The following is an 18,516-nucleotide window of genomic DNA, read 5'->3' as shown; positions in this document are numbered from 1 at the left end:
GTGAGTTGGGGAAAAGAGATGAATAGTAGTGGTTGGAAAGGATGGGACAAAAACAAAAGGTAACTGCACAGAAAATCAAAGAGAAGGAATTTTTAGGCTGGAGTAATAGTTAATAGGATAGCAAACACCCATCAACTTGGCAGCTTAAAAGTAGTGAACATAGCCAAGCATGGTAGTGCATGCCTATAACCCAGCTACTTGGGAGGCCGAGGCAGGAGGATCACAAGTTCAAGGGCAGATTGAATAACTTAGACCCTGTCTCAAAATAAAATAAAAAGACAAGGGGGTAGCAGGTAGCTCAGTGGTAGAGCACCCCTAAATTCAATCCCTAGCACCGTAAAAAATTTAGTGAACATAGTGGAATAAGATTAACATTCGTTTCTGTAACAGGTACAGACAAATCCTGTAACATGTATTTTTAAGTTTGTTCCTCATCATCAAAGTAAATCATACCTTTCATAAACTATTTGGAAAATATAAGAGGTAGCAAATTTCAGCTTGCTGGAGCCTCTAATCCCAAAATATCAGGGCTAGCCAAGGATCCCAGGAGTTAGTTACTATCTTCACCATGTGTAGCACAGGGGCACTGCCGGGCATAACTACTGTCAGAGCAATCTGTCCATAGAAGAGAGAGTGCTGACTTCAGACTACAGAATTGTGCTAAGGAGAAACCTCCCTGTTCTAAGGCTGCCTCTCTCCATCTCTGGCTCTATGCTCTTCTCAGATGAGTGCATCTCAAAGTTGATAGAGAAGAATGACAATTAAATAGACATTTCCCTGATCAGCTTTCCCCTGTACTAAAACAATTTGGAGGCATACACTTTGACAGAGCCTGGTTCACAGATATCTCCTTTGGAAGGGAAAATCAGGATGAATGGAAAGGTTGGTAGTTTCAACTAAGGGGAACAGAGTTGCTGTGGGAAACAGATCAAACATTTACAAGGATCATAGTCATTGTAGAAAAGATAGAAAATGCCATGATGAAAAAGGATGTTGTATTCATATTTTTCTTTTCTCCAACTCCCACCCGTCTTGTCACTCAGCTGTATGGTGATTGAATCAGAGTCTGATGATGACTATGTCAATAAGAAAAAGAAAGCTAAGATACGCAAAATTAGCAGTAAAGGCAAGTATACTCCCAGAGAAGTAGCTGAGCTCTGAAGCCTCATTGCATGCAGCAGTTTCAGGATCAAAGTCAGCACGCTTTTTTGGTTTGGAATCAGTAGCAAGTGCTACCATTTCTTTCTGTGTATATTCTTGACGTGGATATGATTGTGCTCCCCACATGCCCTGCTGCCTTAGACCTTGGGTTTCCCCCTCAGTAGAGTTCTTACCTGCCTAGAACTATACTAAGGAAACAGAGGGGAGAACATCAAGAGCTGAGCTGAGGCTCCAGTGTTCTAGGGGTCACTCTTCTTTCCCTCCTTCATGTAGGAATGAGGAAGAGTAAGGAGAAAGGAGTAAGAGGCATGGGTGCCACCATTTTTCCAACTTGATAGAGACTTGTAGGGATGATGGTTTAAAAATGCCAGCTACCATCTACTATCTTCATAGTTATGTAAAGTGAAGAGTACCAAAAGTTTAGCCAGGACATAATCACAAAATAAAGGGCATATTTGACTATGATATAATGAATTCCACTATTATGTATGATTATAGTGCTCCAGTGAAAAATAAGGGGCAGGGACTGGGGTTGTGGCTCAGAGGCAGAGCACTTGCCTATAGCATGTGTGTGAGGCACTGGGTTTGAGTCTCAGCACCACATATAAGTAAATAAAATAAAGGTCCATTGACAACTAAATAAAAATAATAAAAGAAACACCACTAATATACTAATTTTTCTTATTTATACTGTGGACCAGTGAAAACACAACTGCAGATGTATCTAGAAACTATCGAGTAACTACATTATCCTATTATGGTTTGGAAATTACCACTGAACTTTGATTATTATTTTATCTGTTGCTGCTCTCAGTAAAATTGAAAAAAAAAAAAAAAAGGACCAGCAGCTCAGGAGGCTGAGGCAGGAGGATTACAAGTTCAAAGCCAACCTCAGCAACTTAGCGAGGCCCTAAGCAACTTAATGAGGGCCTGTCTCTAAATAGAAAAAAAGGGTTGGGGATATGGCTTATATGGCTTAGTGGTTAAGTGCCTCTGGGTTCAATCCCTGGCACCAAAAAAAAAAAAAAAAGGTGTGTGGGGGGAACAATCTCTAATAGTTGTTAACTGTGATTCATGGTTCTCAGCTTGTTTAATTTTGTTCTGAATAATCTGCCAATATTTCATGTACAAGGAACAGGTGGAAGGAGTGTATTTATATACTTGTTTCTTGTATTTCAGATGAGATGCTGGAAAAGTTTTCTGTCATTGAGGAGCAGCCCACCACCCAGGAGCCTCCAATAATTATTATTGATGATGATGATGATGATGATGATGATGATGGCGGCAACAACAACAAATTGAAGGGTCCTAAGCTAACTAAAGAAGATTTCTGTGCTCAGGGCCAAATTTCTCTTGATAAAGAAGAGGTAGTTGAGTTTGCTATCTCCCAGTACAACTTGCCTGATAATGTTGTTGAGATGCAGGATTTTGGTAAAAATATTGGCCAACCACCAAATGATCCTGAGGCTAACCTAGAAATTATAGATACAAAGTTGCCAAGTGAAGAACCCATACCTGTGGTGGAACAGCCAAAGAAAAGGAAGGACAAAACCAAAAATATACGTGTAACACCTGGTAAGCCTATCATGTCAAGTGTGAGTGTCCCACAAATGTGCCAAGCCTGCCAAGTGTGTCCACAGCACCTTTACTACTCCATGTGCCTGTGTTGTCAGGCCTGCTTGTCCTGCCTGCCAACCCCAAGCCATTACAACTTCCAAGTGGCAAAGGGAATCAGTCATCCCAGTGGAAAGGATCTTCCTGGAAATAGAGTAGGAACACCCATATCTGTCTATTCACTTTTTGCCTACTTGGAGTGCTTCTTGCATCTTTTGTCCTGAGGATATCCCATTATTTCATAGGACCCAGCCTGATTCTCAGTTTCTTTGTGAAGCCATAAACTTAGAGTAGCTCCTCCTTCTGGGTCCCCAAAGTTCCAGAGTGTCTCTTCTAACACTGTATTGTAACATGGTCATGAATCTGTCTACCTAGTAACCTCCTTAAGAGAAGACTCTTAACCTCATCTTTTGGTTTTTTTCAGGATCTATCCTCATGGTTGGCATGTAAAAGATACCATATTTTAAAATAAAAGAAAGAGTAAAACCATTAGTTCCTAATTATTGGCAGTGTGAGTCCTAGGTGAAGTCTGGCTTGCAGATTGGGTGAAGGTACTGCTGAGGATATGAGCCATTCCTTGAGCAAGTGTGTGAGCTATGTTGTACCATTGCTCGGAGTGTGCGAGCCTCAATTGCCCACACACCTTGGCTTCTAATGACACATATACATACCTTTATGATAGTCCTCAGTAAGTATCTATGGCAGACTGCTACCCAGCTCACTCTAGTAGTGGCTCTGGGATTGCCATAAAGTCACTCAGATAGCAGTCATATGCAGCCCTCACCCACAATTTTATTGATAGATGTTCTGTGCTTGGCTGTGTAAGTCCCTCCGGGGTTTAACTGTCAGTTGGTTTGTTTCTCTTTTTTTGTTTTTGTAGATGGACACAATACCTTTATTTTATTTATTTATTTATTATGGTGCTGTGGATCAAACCCAATGCCTTATACGTGCCAGACAAGTGCACTACCACTGAGCCACAACCCCAGCCCCTGTCAGTTTCTTGATGGTATAAATTTCCAGGGTACAAATTGACTATTATATTATCCTTCCAGCTGTTAGTGGAAGAAAAAAACGTGGTCCTTCAAAGAAGAAATCCAGTGCAGTAAAAGTTGAAAAATGTGAGACTGGGTATGTACTTCTCACACCCATTTGAACAGGAATTGAGTGCCTATTTATTGCATGTTTAGCAGCCCACTGGGCACTGGAGGGGAATTCTTTAAGGGGGTGGAGTCTGGTTGGGAAGGGTGGCAAGGTATCTGTCCCTAAATGGGGGAGAGCACATGCAGAATGAGTAAGCTCCCCTCCTTGTTTACCCTAGCACCTAAGCTACCAAGATCCCTGCAGTTACCTGGGCAGAGTGGAGCCCTTCTTTCCCCACAGCACCTCTGGTATCTGAAATTTCCTTTGTCTTTAAACTCGGGTCAAAGAATATTGTGTAACCAAACAAGACACTACTTTCAGGTTGGATACAGCCCCATGGCTACCAGTTTGTACTAAACCCAAGCCAACATAATAGAGATGGTGACCTATTTGTTCAGTCTATTGGGATTGGAGGGAGGGCAGTTAAGAATGTCTTCTAAGCTTTTCTGTTGCTTTGAGTGAACCCAGTTTTTCTTACTACTGTGTGTATCCTTGTGGTATTGTTGCAGTTTGGGGAATGGAACCCAGGTCTCACACATGCTATGCAAGCACTCTATTATTCAGAGTGCCCCCCCCAGCCCTCTTGTAAATTTTTAAATGTTAGGATAAAATGGATTGGTTGTAGTTCCCTCCACCTTTTTTTTGTGGTGCTGGGGATTAAACCCAGGCCTTGTACATGCGAGGCAAGCACTCTACCAGCTGAGCTATATCTCCAGCTCTCCCTTATTTTTATTAAGCTGTTTATAGTTGATCCTGAAAACCACTGATCATTTAGACCCAAAATATTAATAACTTAAATCAAAAATTAATATATTTTCTCATTTAGATTCTAGCAACTTCTCTCCCTTTCCCCTTAAAAATGTGATATAGTAAGCATAATTTTCTGTTTGTTTTACTTGCATTCAGGAGTAATACATATTCACCTGAAGTATCATATAAGAAAAGGAACGTAATTGAAGGACTTTGTGATTTTCTTGTGAGCACTTCTTTTTGTATTGTTTTTGATTGGTTTTCATTTTCGTTTTTAACAGTGCTATGGATAGAACCCAGGGCCTCAAACAGGCTAAGCAGGTGGGGTGCTCTATCACTGGGCCGTAACCCCAGCTTGTACTTTTTCTTTTTGTTTTGGTATTGGGGATGGAACCTAGGGGTACTTAACCACTGAGCCACATCCCCAGCACTTTTTTATATTTCATTTTGAGACAGGGTCTCACTGAGTTGCTTAGCACCTCACTTTTGCTGAGGCTGGCTTTGAACTAGGCGATCTTCCTCCCTCAGCCTCCCAAGCCGCTGGGATTCCAGGCATGCTCCACAGTACCCGGCAACTTATATATTATTTTTAAACTTGTATTTTGCAACAAAATATGGAGACATTGGGGCAACAGAGCAACTCGGACTTCTTTGCGTCCCTGTGCCTTTTGCTGGCTGAAGTAGCTAGTGGAAGCCCACCATGTGCTATCTTAGATGGACTACCTTGCAGTAAGTTGTCTTCTCTGGATACCTAGATACATATTCAAGCTGCTTTGCCTTTAGGGATGGGTCTCTTAGGTAATTCCCAGACTGCTTTGCTAGAGACTGTGGCATAAGAAGGAAGAAGATTCCCCTTGGTGTCTTTGTCAATCTGCCTCATTCAAAAGAGGCTAGCCTGTTTGGACTGTTTAACTGTTGCCTTGGTACTTCCTGTGTCAGTCTGGGGGCTTCCTGTGTGTGTAGCATTGTTCTGTATAGGCTGCCTGCTGGTCATGTGTCTGATGTACCCAGTTTGGGGTCTTTTTGGTTTCTCTGATGTGGTGGTATTCAGCCTGCAGTGAAATGGCACAGGTCTTGAGGTGAAGTTTGCTAAGCTTTATCCTCTGCTGAAGCCTGTAGGTGGCTCAGGTTTTCATCTATCAACTTTTCTGATGCAAATTTGCTTTCAAAACTAGATGTTGGAGGTAGAAATGTTGGAGTCATCCATATAAGGCTTTGGGATGAATACCCTTGCATTAGCCTTCTTTGCATGTCTGGTACTTTCTTCTCCACACACCAACCTTTTCACCTAGGGGCTGTTTTGCAGTTTAAGGGTTAATAAGTGTTCTGGCAAAAATCACAGTGTCCACAGAGTTCTGTGGACTCAGAATCTCTGTGTTTGCTCTTGTTTTATCTTTCCAGCTCTGTGGGCTCATCTCTCTGGACTTGTGAATTTTTGAGGCCAAGATAAAAATGCTTCAGTTTAAATAGATAGTTATTACACGCATGAGTTTTTTATATGCTGAGCACTATTCTTTGTGCCATTTGTATTAGGCCTTGAAAGTTGGGACAGCGATTGTGGTTTAACGGGAAGACTATGAGATTTGAATCAGAAGATTCATTGTCTCTGTGATCTTTAGACAAGTTATTTTTGAGCTTCAGTTTCTTCACCTTCAAGGTAGAGATGGTAAAAACATTAGTACATTTTTCAAAGGTCCTTGTGAGGATTAAATAGGATGAAAAGAAAGTTCTTTTTTTCACAATACTTGCATTGATTTATTTTTATTTGGTGCTGCGGATTGAACCCAGGACCTCACATGCACTAGGCAAGTGCTCTACTGCTGAGCCACAAACCCAGCCCCAAAAGAAAGTTCTTTTTTAAAAATGTTAATTTAGATGTCAATTGACCTTTATTTTGTTTATTTACATGTGGTGCTGAGAATTGAACCCAGTGCCTCACACATGCTAGGCAGGCACTCTACCACTGAGCCACAACCCCAGCCTGGAAAAGAAAGTTCTTTGCAAATGATAAAGCACCACACAGATGGTGGTTCTTAGTAGAGATGGAGATGGGGTCACTCTAGGCCATGGGAGAAGAGATTGTGCTGAGACATGTGGGGAATCATGGTTTGTGTTGCCTTTGACTAAAGTGGAAATGGTAGCTGGAAATAGAGGTTGGAACCAGATAGAAATGAGCTTTGAATGCCAGGCCAAGCAGTCAATGAAAAGGCAGAGGGTAACATTCTGGAATGTGGCCTAGGAAAATGAATCTGGAGGGGTGTACATAATGGGATTAGAAGAAAGTCTGGCAGTAAGGAACAGTTGGAGGAATACTGTTGAATCGAGGCATCAAGGGGATGATGGGAATTTGAATTAGGGAGGTGACAGTGAGGTTGGGAAGGAGCAGCTGCCTGGAAAAGCCTTTGGGAAGGAAATATTAGTGTGTCTCTGTGCCCGATTTAAACATGGGGTAAGGGAGGAAGAAATGAGTTAAAAATACCTCTGTGTGGGGCTGGGGTTGTGGCTTAGTGGTAGAGCACTTACCTAGCATGGGTGGGGCACTGGGTTCAATCCTCAGTGCCACATAAAGATAAATAAATAAAGTTATTATGTCCATCTTCAACTAAAAAACATTTTTAAAAATGCCCTCTGTGGTTTTCAACCAGTTATAACAGAAGTTTGATATTTGAACAAATTGTACTGGAGATAGACTACATGTGTTAGTCACTTGGAAATTTGTATTGGGCAGTTGTAAATTCAGAACTAGATCTTAGGAAAGAGCTCAAGACTGCAGCTACAGGTATGGAGAATCAGTCTTTTTGAGGTTGAAACTGGGCCTCCCACTTCTTGAGAATGTGCCAAGTGTGAAAAGAAAAGGGTACGAATGGAAGCTTGGGAAATGCCCTCATTAGAGGAGCTAGAGGAAGGAGCAGCAGCAAGTTTTCAAAATTGCTCTTAGTCTGACCTTTGCGCATGCGTTTTCTTCTATTCCTTTACCTATACAAAAGTCAGTTGAATTTGCCTTTACAGGAAATCTATGTGCAAAATACCTGGATGTTTCTTACGTGACCTTGAAAAGTCAAAGAAATATTCTAGATAGAATTTCAAGCAAAATAAGGATGAGTTGGTTCAGAAAATCTACCAACTGTTTAACAGCACCGTCTTTGATCAGAAGGTATAATTGATAAATGAGCATTTATTGAGTATCTGCTATATGCCAGCATTCTAGGGTGCACCACATAGTGTACTGACAATGTATACTACTGCCCTTGAGAAATGTCAGTTTGGGTGGGGAGATGAGATGTCCATTCATGAAAGAAATAGAGAATGATTATGGGTTATAATGTATGGGACGTATGGTTGTTACTACAGGACATCAGCAGACAGAAATGGCTGAGACTGAGTGGCCAGGAAATAGGATTTCCTGGAGGAAGTAGGCTCCTGGTTCTTGAAGGATGGTAAGTAATGAGAACAACAGTGCTGAGGGAGCAAGCCTGTGTTGTGGCTTGACTGCCTCCAAGAGAGGGTTCCTGTTGAATGATTATGGGAAAGAGTAGTGTGAGTTGGGCAAGTTACTTAACCTCAGTTTGTTTCTTCATCTGTAAAATGGGGACAGTAACAGTATAGTCAGCCCCTGTATCCCTGGAAGATTGGTTCCAGGAACCCCCAACAAATACCAAATATGCAGGTGCTCAAAATCCCTTATATAAAATGGCAAAATATTTGCATGTAACCTATGTACATTCTCCCATAGATTTTAAATCTCTGTATTACTTATATAATACCTAATGCAATATAAATAGTATGTAAATAATTGTTATGCTATTTAGGGAATTAGGACACATGGAAAAATCTGTACATGTTTAAAACAGGTGCAATTTTTAAAAATATTTTCAATCTCTGGCTGGTTGAAACTGTGGATACAAAACCCACAGATCAGAGGACCAAATGTACTTACTACCTCCAAATTATTGTAAGACAAAAGTTTGTTTTTATTCTCACACACACACACACACACACACACACGCACACACACACAGTACCTAGAACAGGGCCCAGAACATAGTAAGTAAGCTCTTATTTTTTGATCATGAAGAACCAGATAATGGAAAGCCTTGAAGATCAGGTTGGGGGACTTTAAATTTAAATCAGTAGGCACTACTCACTGCACAGGATATGGTGTGACATGTAGAAGCTACTGAAAGACATTAATCTGACAGTATAGCCTGGAGATATGGGCTGGATTGGAAAGAATTTGGATGCAGAGACCTGTTGGTCATTCAGGGGTTTTGGTATTGTTTTGATTTTTTGGTTTCTGAGGTTTTGTTTTTGTTTTGCAGTGCTGAGGATGGAACCCAGGGCCTTGGACATGTTAGACAAGCACTCTACCACTGAGCTGCACCCCCATCCTTAGATCATTAGGTTTTTAGGTTTTATTATATTTGGTGACAAGACTTACCAGAGGGAAGTTCCAATATCCTAAAGGTTCCCCAGCCTTTAATGTTCTTCCTGATGACAGTGGTGGTATTTCAGATGAGCAGAGCCTGATGTATCCTGAGTTGCATTGTTAGTTCTTTCTGGGTGCTCCTATGCACAGGTTTCCGGCTCACTCACCTCAGCATGCTTACACCCCTCTCCTTAGCTGCCCCTGACTTGTCTCTGCACAGGCGAGCACGAACCCTGCATGCACATGGTCTCAACATTCTCTCTTGTCTTGATCACCTATTAATTATCTTTACCTGGACTGCAACTTGGCTTTTATTCTCCCAGAATGTTTAGATTTGCATGCCCATTGAATAGATTTCTCCCCAGTTTGCTTAGCATCAAGAATCTGGGGGAGAAACTTCCTCTTACTTTGGATTAGAGGGAGAAAAACTCCTGAGGTTATATTTTCTGGTCTGCTTAGAACTGCTTTCTGATTCCTTTCATTTGCTTTTTATTTTCAGATGCTAGAGAAAATAGAAATCACCTGGAATAAAAAGATGCTGAGAACTGCTGGCTTATGCACCACTAGTGAGACATGACACCCCAAAAGGGAGCGCTATGCCAAGATCGAGATTTCTCTGAAAGTCTGTGACTCTGCAGGTGATGATGGCAGGAGTATGGCAGCTTTACTGCAGTGCTATCTCTTTTTGACATTGCACCTGTTAATTACTCTTAGCTGGCAGCCTATGTCAAGTTGAACTGCCATTCTTGGGTGAACAAACCTATCATGTGTTGCTTGGGGGATATTACCATTGTATGCCTCATCATTCCTGAGAATCCAACTCATCAATCTACCAAGTCTACCTTTCTGTCTACATTTTCCACTTGCCAGAGGCAGCGTCTCTATTCTCTCACTAGGTGAGGTTCCCGATACCCCTATATATAGCCAATTACCAAATCTTCCTTCATCTTGACTCTCCTGTTGTCATTCCTTTTCCATCTCTGCCTCCACCCAGATATGGGTCCATATCCCCTCATTCTTTTCCTTGCTGCATTCAGTCTCCTGCACACCACTATGTTGCTTTCCTAGTAGGAAACCCAGGGCTTTTCAATGCCTAGAGACTGACTTTTGAGGCCATTGTAATCTGCCCTCACTCCACTTAACTGGTCCTGTCCCTCACTATTCCACTACTAGCTCATGCTCCAACTGGGATTTCTTCTCAGCCCTCAAAATGTACCACATGCTTTCTCGCCTCAACCTTTGCTCCTTTCACCTTCCCTTCCAATGGCTTTGCTAGCTTTGTAAATCCAATCATTTGTCAAGGGCTCAGCTCAGATCCCAATCTTGCTATGGAATTTCTAACCAAATCCCAAGGCCCTAAGGATTACTCCCCCTCCCCAACCCTGGTCACTTATGTTCCCCGAGGACAGAAACCAAGTCTTGTCCAGGTGTATCTTTAGCAGCACCCCACAAAAAGATGAACACGTCGGAGCTCCTCCAAAAAGACCTGCTCACCTAAAGTTCTCTGTCATTAACAAAATTGGGTTGAAGTGGGCGGAAGTTTCACTTTCAGAATCTTGGGAAGGTAACACTCATGACTGCCTGTGAATACTTACGTAAGAGGCTTTGTGTCTAGTGGTGGTAAAAGTTGAAGGGTTGGGTAGCAGATCAGAAGCAAATTGGTTTTAGTGCTCACAGTTTCTTTTCAATCTTTTTCCAAGACCGCCTCCGTGATACTTTGATCCATGAAATATGCCATGCAGCTTCCTAGCTGCTTGATGGTGTCCGAGATTCTCATGGTGATGCATGGAAGTATTATGCAAGAAAATCCAATGCGGTGCACCCCGAGCTGCCCAGGGTCACTCGTTGCCATAACTATACAATTAACTACAAGATTAATTATGAATGTACTCAGTGCAAAACCAGGTAAGACCTGTCCCCTCAGACTTTCCAGTCTGGCCTCTAAGTGGCTCTTGTAGTGACTATAGGAATAAATTGAAGGGTGTCTGATTTGAAGAGTGAACCTATTTCTTTCCATGTTCTCTTTCTCGATTCCCTATTCCTTTTTTTCTTTTTTGTTTTGTTACTGGGGATTGATTCCAGGGACACTTTACCACTAGGCTACATCCCCAGCCCTTTTTTAAAAATTTTGAGACAGCATCTCACTAAGTTGCTTTGTGTCTTGCTAAGTTGCTGAGGCTGGTCTCAAACTTGCCATCTTCCTGCCTCAGCCTCCCAAGTCACTGAAATTACAAGAAGTGCCACCACACCGAGCCCTTATTCCTGTATTCCTGTTTCTGTCCCCTAACCTTCTCTATATTACTCTTATCCCTAATTTGAGCTAGCCCAACCCCTCTGCTGCTTGTGGCCCCATTCTCTGAGAACCTGCAGGAAATTTTCTCTTTGTGCTCAAGGCTAACATCTCAGAGCTAATGCTGAGGTACAGTGACTGATTTCTTTGTTGTGTAATGTCCCTTTTCTCACTAGGGTTGGCCACTACACCAAATCGTTGAACACAGAACGCTTTATCTGTGCCAGATGCAGAGGGCCCCTGGTCATGCTGCCATTAACTCGTAAAGATGGAACCCCCATTGAGCCCCATGTGAGACCATTTGCCAAATATGTGCAGGAGAATTACCGAGTGGTGTTTCAAGGGACAGCTGGGATCAGCCATGGGGATGTGATGAGAAAGCTCAGCAAGGATTATGTTGCCAGTAAACAAAAGAAGAATCCTTAGAGTATGTTTATATGAGCTGAATCCTTTACTGATGAAAAGTTTTAGAAAAAAGTCTCTATTATTGTGCAGTTATGAATATTAGAGTTTAAATACATGTTTTAAGATTCTTGTTATTCATGATTTTTGTTCTTAACTAAGGGTTCTATTGCTAGTCATTTTGTCCAGGACCATACCCTGAAACATTCCGGATCCACCTTGGGTCTTATTTTGAATGCAAGTTTTAAAATGTAGAAGAAAATAGAGAAGAAAAATGAGTTTTTGAGAGTGGCAGGTTGAGAGAATGAAAAGGATACTGGGAAGAGAACAAGTTTTAAAAGCAGCAGTTTACACAGGACTGTTGTCAGATGTAACCTGCTAAACCCACCTAGACAGAAAAGACAAACATGTTGTTGAATTCAATTGCTGATGACATTGAGTGAAGCTGTCAAGCTGTATAATTATTCAACAAATAAAATGTTTTTGCATCTCACTCATTAGCAAAGTCTGTTTGTTATCTCATTTCTGTTAATGCCCATGTGTTCTTCAGCAGACTCCCTATTTCTGAGAGATGTCCAGGATGTGGACTGGAACCAACATTGTATTCGTTTCCTCTGGCTACCACAACAAAGTACCATAAACTTAGTGGCTTAAAGCAACACAAGTGTATTATCTTATAGTTCTAGAGGTCAGAAGCCTGCAATGAATCATCCTGGACTAAAATCAAAGTGTCAACAGGGATATGCCCTTTCTGGAGGCTCTGGGGAAAATCCATTTCCTTGTCTTTTCAACTTTTACATGTCAGCATATTCCTTGGTTTGTGGCCCCTTCCTCCATCTTCAGAGCTAGCAACATCTCTCTCACTTTCTGCCTTCCTCAAACTTTTAAGGACCTTATGGTTACATGGGTCCACCTAGAAAATCTAGGAGAATCTTCTTATTTTAAAGTCAGCTGATTAGCAAACCTAATTTCCTTTCACCATGTAAGGTAACCTATTCACAAACAGGATTGGATCATGGTTGTCTTGGTGGGGCCCATTTCTAAGCCTGCCACAAATATCTTGCGCTACTGATATTTCTTATAAGCAGGATGTGTTATTTTGACATTTCCCTTTGATTTTTGCAGAGGCTTAGAGTATTCTCTTACTGGTCACAAACCCCCAACTGTGGCTAGATGTGATTGGAGGTGTACCTAGGTTAGGACAAGCTTCCCCAACTAACTGCTTGGATTTTTCTTCTCTATCCCTGCCTCTAGCCTTATCTGCAGTCTCAGAAAGGGCCCAACTGACCTGTCAAACTGGGTCATGGCACATCAGTGACTTCATTGAGATGAACTGGTAGTGCAATGGGTCTATCCCTTCACTCTCTTCCTTATTAGCTCTGTTGATCGCCCTTCTGGGAAGCCCCAGTTAAATTTTCCTTCAATCCTAGAGGCAGCAGTGGAAAAATGCTCCCAGTGCTGATGACTGTTTTCAAGTCATCTTTTGCTTTCCTATAGGCTCACTGCCATTTCCCTAGTAAGAACCTGTATCACCTCTCATGTCTCCTGAATAACCAGCATAGCTTTCTGACTGGACTATGATACCACCACCTGATCCCGAACTACCTTCCAGTCTTACTTTCAACCTTTCTCCATCCAAACCCTTAACTCTAGCCAGCCAAAACTAATAGCTTCACTGTTTTTAGCTGTCTCACCTTTACTACTGCCCTTCCTTCTGCATAGAAATGCTGTCTCTCTACTTTATCCTTGAAAATACTAGTTGCCCTTTAAGTCCTCAGAAAACCTTCCCAAATGCTTCCAACCTTTGTATGCTAAGCCCTGGATTCACTATGTGTCACTACTCCCTTACATCATGGTATAGAAGACTTGGTATTGCTAGCTCTTAACACATCTTCTCTGCTGGCTTGAGCTTCTGGAGTACAGGGACTATGTCTTATTAACACTTAATGATCCCTTTTCCAAATTATATAGCCAGCTGCCACCCAGGTCCCTAAGGGTGTACACCAGCACCACTGGGCAATATGGGGCCTAGCAGAGACCAAAGGAGTACCCAAGAGAACAGAGAAAAGGCCACAGAAAGACATTAACAAAGGCAGGCTGAGTCGGCATGGACCCCGGTCCAGGAGGGGAGAAATGGAATATATTCTTAAGCCCAGTCAGGGCTATCTTTTTTTTGTTGTTGTTCCAGGGATTTAACCCAGAGGTGCTTAATCACTGAGTCACATCCCCAGCCTTTTAAAAAATATTTTATTTAGAGATGGTCTCGCTGAGTTGCTTAGGACCTTGCTAAATTGCTAAGGTTGGCCTTCAACTTGCAATCCTCCTACCACAGCCTCCCAAGCCACTGGGATTATAGGTGTGTGCCACTGTTGCCCAGCAGGGCTGTCCATATTGACGACTACTTCCACATTCTGGTCCTGATTATCATGTTTATTGAAAAGTTTTAAGCAGGATTTTAGATATAAAAATAAAAGCAAAGACAAGTCTTGGGGACCACAGACAGCCACAGTTGTTGCTCAGCCATGGCCCCATGGGGTAGCATCCTGTTCCCCTTTTACTCTGGGCACATAGAGAAGGCCAATTTCTACTTGTTGAATTAGGAGGGCAGTGGGGCTCCAGCAGCCACCTCTCAAGTGGCAGGATGGGGGTTGGCAGCTATGGAACAGCAATGGTGACCGAGTGGTGCTGAGGCTGCCCCTAAGTCCCAGGGATGAGGTTACGAGGAGAATCAGAGCCAGCCCAGCAGTGAGAGAGGGAGAAGCCTGGATAAGAGCCAGGCTGCATGTGCCAATGGGGAACTCCCATTGCAGCCTCACAACCCTACATAGGAAGCCTCTGTGGTCTCAGACCAAGATGAATCCCGGCGGGAAGATGATGGCTGCCGCTGGAGCCTTCTCTGGACAGGGCAGCCCAGGCGCATGAGCAGTATCCACATATGCTCACGGAACTTGACACCCACAAAGGCATAGAGCAATGGGTTGAGGCAGCAGTGCATGTAGCCCATGCCTGAGGTAATTGACTTGGCCACGTCCACATGGCTTTCACGGCCACAGTTGCGTGCCAAGGACCCCAGGTCCATGAGAGTGTCCACCAGCACCACCAGGTGATAAGGAGTCCAGCACAGGGCAAAGGCCACCACCACCACCACCACTAAGCGCATGGCTCGCAGGCGTCTCTGTCCTCTGGAGACCAGGAGCACAGCCAGGATGCGGGCATAGCAGTAGGCCATGACCAGCAGGGGCAGCAGGAAACCTGCCACCAGCTGCAGCCCGCGCAGAGCTGTGCGGCCGACTGGTGGGAAATTGTACTGGCAGTGGGTGGCATTGAGACGCTTGTCATAACGGGCTGACAGGAAGATGAAGTCTGGGAGGGCAAAAAGCAGACAGAGCCCCCAGACAACTATACAGGTGAGGGTCACGCGGGCTCGGGGCCCCCTTCGGTAGAGCTGGGTGGCATGCACTATGCTCAGGTAGCGGTCAAAGCTGATGCAGGCCAGCAAGAGGGCCCCAGCATAGAAGTTGATGTTGAAGAGGGCACCTGCCACTTTGCAGAGGCCGGAGCCGAAGACCCACTGGACAGCAGCATCCACTGCCCAGAGTGGGAGTGTCAGCACCAGCAGGGCGTCAGCCACAGCCAGGTGGAGCAGGAAGGTATCGGTGCTGCAGAGTGCTGCCCTCTGGCTCAGTAGCACAGCTGCCACTGCACCATTGCCCAGCAGCCCCAGCAGAAAGAGAAGGCTGTAGAGGACGGGCAGGAAGGCTCGGTCAAAGTTCAAGCTGAAGTCCTGTGGGCAGGGCTGATAATCACAGCAGGAGTTACTCTCATTTTCTCCATAGTAATAGGGATAGGTACAGTTTTCCAGGAAAGAGGCAAAGTCTGAGGCACCCAGCACTTGATGTTCACTCACCTGTCAAAGGAGGGAGGAGAGAAGGGAGGTTGGCACCATTATGTAAAGACCTGACCACAGCTGCCCCTTCATGATATGTGTGTGTGTGTGTGTGTGTGTGTGTGTGTGAGAGAGAGAGAGAGAGAGAGAGAGAGAGAGAGAGAGAGAGAGAGACTAGGGATTGAACCCAGGTATGTTCTACCACTGAGCTACATCCCCAGCCCCTTTTAATTTTTTTGAGACAGGGTCTCACTAACTTGCCTAGGCTGACCTCCAACTTCCAGTCCTCCTGCCTCAGTCTCCTGAGTTGCTGAGATTAAAGGCAGACACCAATATGCCTGGTCCCCATTGTGACTTTTGATTTAGTCTGATCAGCATTTCTCTGAGCAGTACCTCTGGAAGGCAGGCTCTGAGGCCTGCTGCTACCTTTCTTCTAGGGCCACTCTTCCTGAACTTTATCTGCCCAGCCTGTGCTCTGGGATGGTGACTTCCATTCTCAAAGGTTGTTCTTTACTCTTCTGGGGTCATTCCATGGGGGCCATAGATCCTGGGCAGGAGGAAGAGTTTCCCTCAAGTGCCCAGAGCCCTCCTGGCTACTTTCCTCTCTGTCTCTTCAGACTCCCTTCATGACTTGCCAACCTCAGTGCTGTGGCCACACCTAGTTTAACCACCTGCCTCCCAGCACCTCCCTCCCCCATCCTTTCTCTCAGTCACTTGCCATTGTCTCCTCAGCTCTTATCTGAGGACCCCAACTTCCTGCCTCCTTATGGGGTCTCTCTACAAATCACTGCACCACTCCCCATACCTGATTTCTGCCCCGTGCTTCCTCTCCCCTACACAGAGGCTTGCAAATCCAATTTAGCCACCTACCAGTAGTCAGTCACCAAGTTGAGTTCCCAACCAAATTTCAGCAGGAATTTTCCTTCCCTCCCTCCTCCCTCACTCCCTCTTCCCTCTTTCCCTTCCTTCCTTCTTTTCTTCTTAGGAGATAGGATCTAGCTAAGTTGCCCAGGTTGGACCTGAACTCCTGGATTCAAGTGATCTTCCTGCCTCAGCTCCCCAAGTAGCTGTGACACAGGGGTGTACCACCACACCCAGCTAACAGGAATCTTTTTTACCCTTCACTCGTACCCTAAAGCACTCCAGAGTTGCAGGCCTCCCTGGTGCCAATTCAATCCAGCTCGCAAGAGCCTAAGTTCCAAGTCAGAGATGAAGGGAATCTTAGAAGTCTTCAAGATTGAGCCTCTACTGCCCTCACCACCCCAATTTTGCTGAATAGGTACCCAAGCCAGAGGGGAAGAGACTTGCCTGTGGTCAGTCACCGAGTTCCCAATTCCCTGTCTAGTTTACCTATCAAATCTCCTACCACCTCTACCTGTTCGCCTAGCCCTCTGGTGCCCCTGCATTGTAGCTATGGGCCCACTCTGGCCTATCCCTAGTGCCCTGGGTTCCCCACTCCAAGGTATGGACTGGCCACATTGGGCAACAGCACTTACCTCAGGGACCATGGCTGGGTTGGTGCTCCGGCTGCTTGGTTGCGTGCTGCCTGCCCGTTTGCTTTGGTGCTTGTGGTTGGGAACGTGCAGTGCACAGAGGAAGTGAGTGTTTCAGGGTTCTCAGTGCAGCCTCTTCCAGAGGGTTATCTATACCAGACCTCCCTGGACCCCAGGCCACAGAGGTCCTGCTCCAGCCATTCCTGAGGCTGAGTGAAACCACTCTGGAGGAACTGTCTGCAAGTCTGGGACCAGAAAGTCTGGGCCCTAGGGAAGGGCAGAGGGTAGCTGGGTAGGAGCAGATCCTTTAAGTGGAGAGATCTGAAAGAGAAGCCATGCAGTGGGGAAGTGGAGGGCAACCCTGCTCACAGATGCAAGATTTGCCCCTTCTTCTGGTCAATGCTCAATAAATTAGAATACCCATTCCTCCATCCTGGGCTGGAGTTGATCTTTGCAAGATTGTACAGACTGAATTGCTAAATGTGTTATTTGTAAAGACGATTCGCTTTCTTGAAAAATTAAAATATTTTAAAGAAATCCTTCACACTAAATCTAGTTCTTTGCCATCACCCCACCCTGCTCATCAACAGGGGAAAGGAAAAGGAACCGCTAGGGACAAACTTGCTGTGTGCTAGACATTGCTAATTTAGGTGCTTTCTCTGATGCTGCCTCATTCCAACCATGCAAGTCCCTTGTGAGGTAGTGGGTTGTCCCATGGATGATTCAGAAAGGAAACGTTGTCAGACATGGCAAGTAAGGGTGGGTGTGGGGAATGAGCCCACACAGCTAACTCTCCTTTTTAATTTTTTTTTTCTTTTCTTTTATTTTAGTTTTTGGTACCGGGGATTGAATTCAGGGGCACTTGATCACTGAGCCACATCTTCAACCCTATTTTGTATTTTTTTTTTTAAATTTAGAGACAGGGTGGGTCTCACTGAATTGCTTAGTGGCTCGCTTTTGCTGAGGCTGCCTTTGAACTCAGGATCCTCCTGCCTCAGCCTCCCATCTCTCTGGGATTACAGGTGTACGCCTAACTCTTCCTTTTACCACTTATTTTGCTGTGTTCAGTTTCTTTTAAATGATAAACTGAGATATTCATGCAGCTAAAAATGAGTGAAGTAAAGCTACATTTTTTTTTAACATGGATGTATCTAGAGAAACCAATGCCCACATGGTGGAAGAAGCAAGTAAGAGAATATTGTGTTTAGTTGGACACCACTTATAAGTACATTCTAGGAACCACCACACAAAGCAATGCCATATTGTTTTGGATATGGCTGCTTGTTCTTGAAGTTTAAGACAGAGACTGGAGACACCACAAATTCATGAGAGCAGTTACTTCCAGTGTATG

General features: G+C 44.2%; 2 protein-coding genes across 2 annotated transcripts; one reads left to right on the top strand and one right to left on the bottom strand.

The window, feature by feature from the left end:
- Nucleotides 1-2,243: 2,243 nt before the first annotated feature.
- Nucleotides 2,244-12,279, top strand: Gcna (germ cell nuclear acidic peptidase). Its single transcript, XM_046467061.2, is given in 6 exon segments — nucleotides 2,244-2,736; nucleotides 3,831-3,906; nucleotides 7,678-7,822; nucleotides 9,594-9,732; nucleotides 10,795-10,999; nucleotides 11,561-12,279. Coding segments are annotated over 6 exon segments (1,206 nt in total). The 5' UTR covers nucleotides 2,244-2,345; the 3' UTR covers nucleotides 11,811-12,279.
- Nucleotides 12,280-14,195: 1,916 nt separating this feature from the next.
- Cxcr3 (C-X-C motif chemokine receptor 3) lies at nucleotides 14,196-17,694 on the bottom strand. The gene is made up of 2 exons (XM_046467050.2): nucleotides 17,169-17,694; nucleotides 14,196-15,693 (listed from the first exon to the last, which is right to left on the bottom strand). The coding sequence occupies exons 1-2, from the start codon at nucleotides 17,178-17,180 to the stop codon at nucleotides 14,599-14,601; spliced, it is 1,107 nt and encodes a 368-aa protein (XP_046323006.1). The 5' UTR covers nucleotides 17,181-17,694; the 3' UTR covers nucleotides 14,196-14,598.
- Nucleotides 17,695-18,516: the final 822 nt, after the last annotated feature.

The sequence above is a fragment of the Marmota monax genome, unplaced genomic scaffold (assembly GCF_021218885.2).
Source record: "Marmota monax isolate L192 unplaced genomic scaffold, Marmota_monax_Labrador192_F-V1.1 WCK01_AAM20220418_F8-fsc00284, whole genome shotgun sequence".
Classification (NCBI taxonomy): domain Eukaryota; kingdom Metazoa; phylum Chordata; class Mammalia; order Rodentia; family Sciuridae; genus Marmota; species Marmota monax.
The sequence above is the reverse complement of the archived record's forward strand: the minus strand, read 5'-3'. Positions and strand labels throughout refer to the sequence as shown.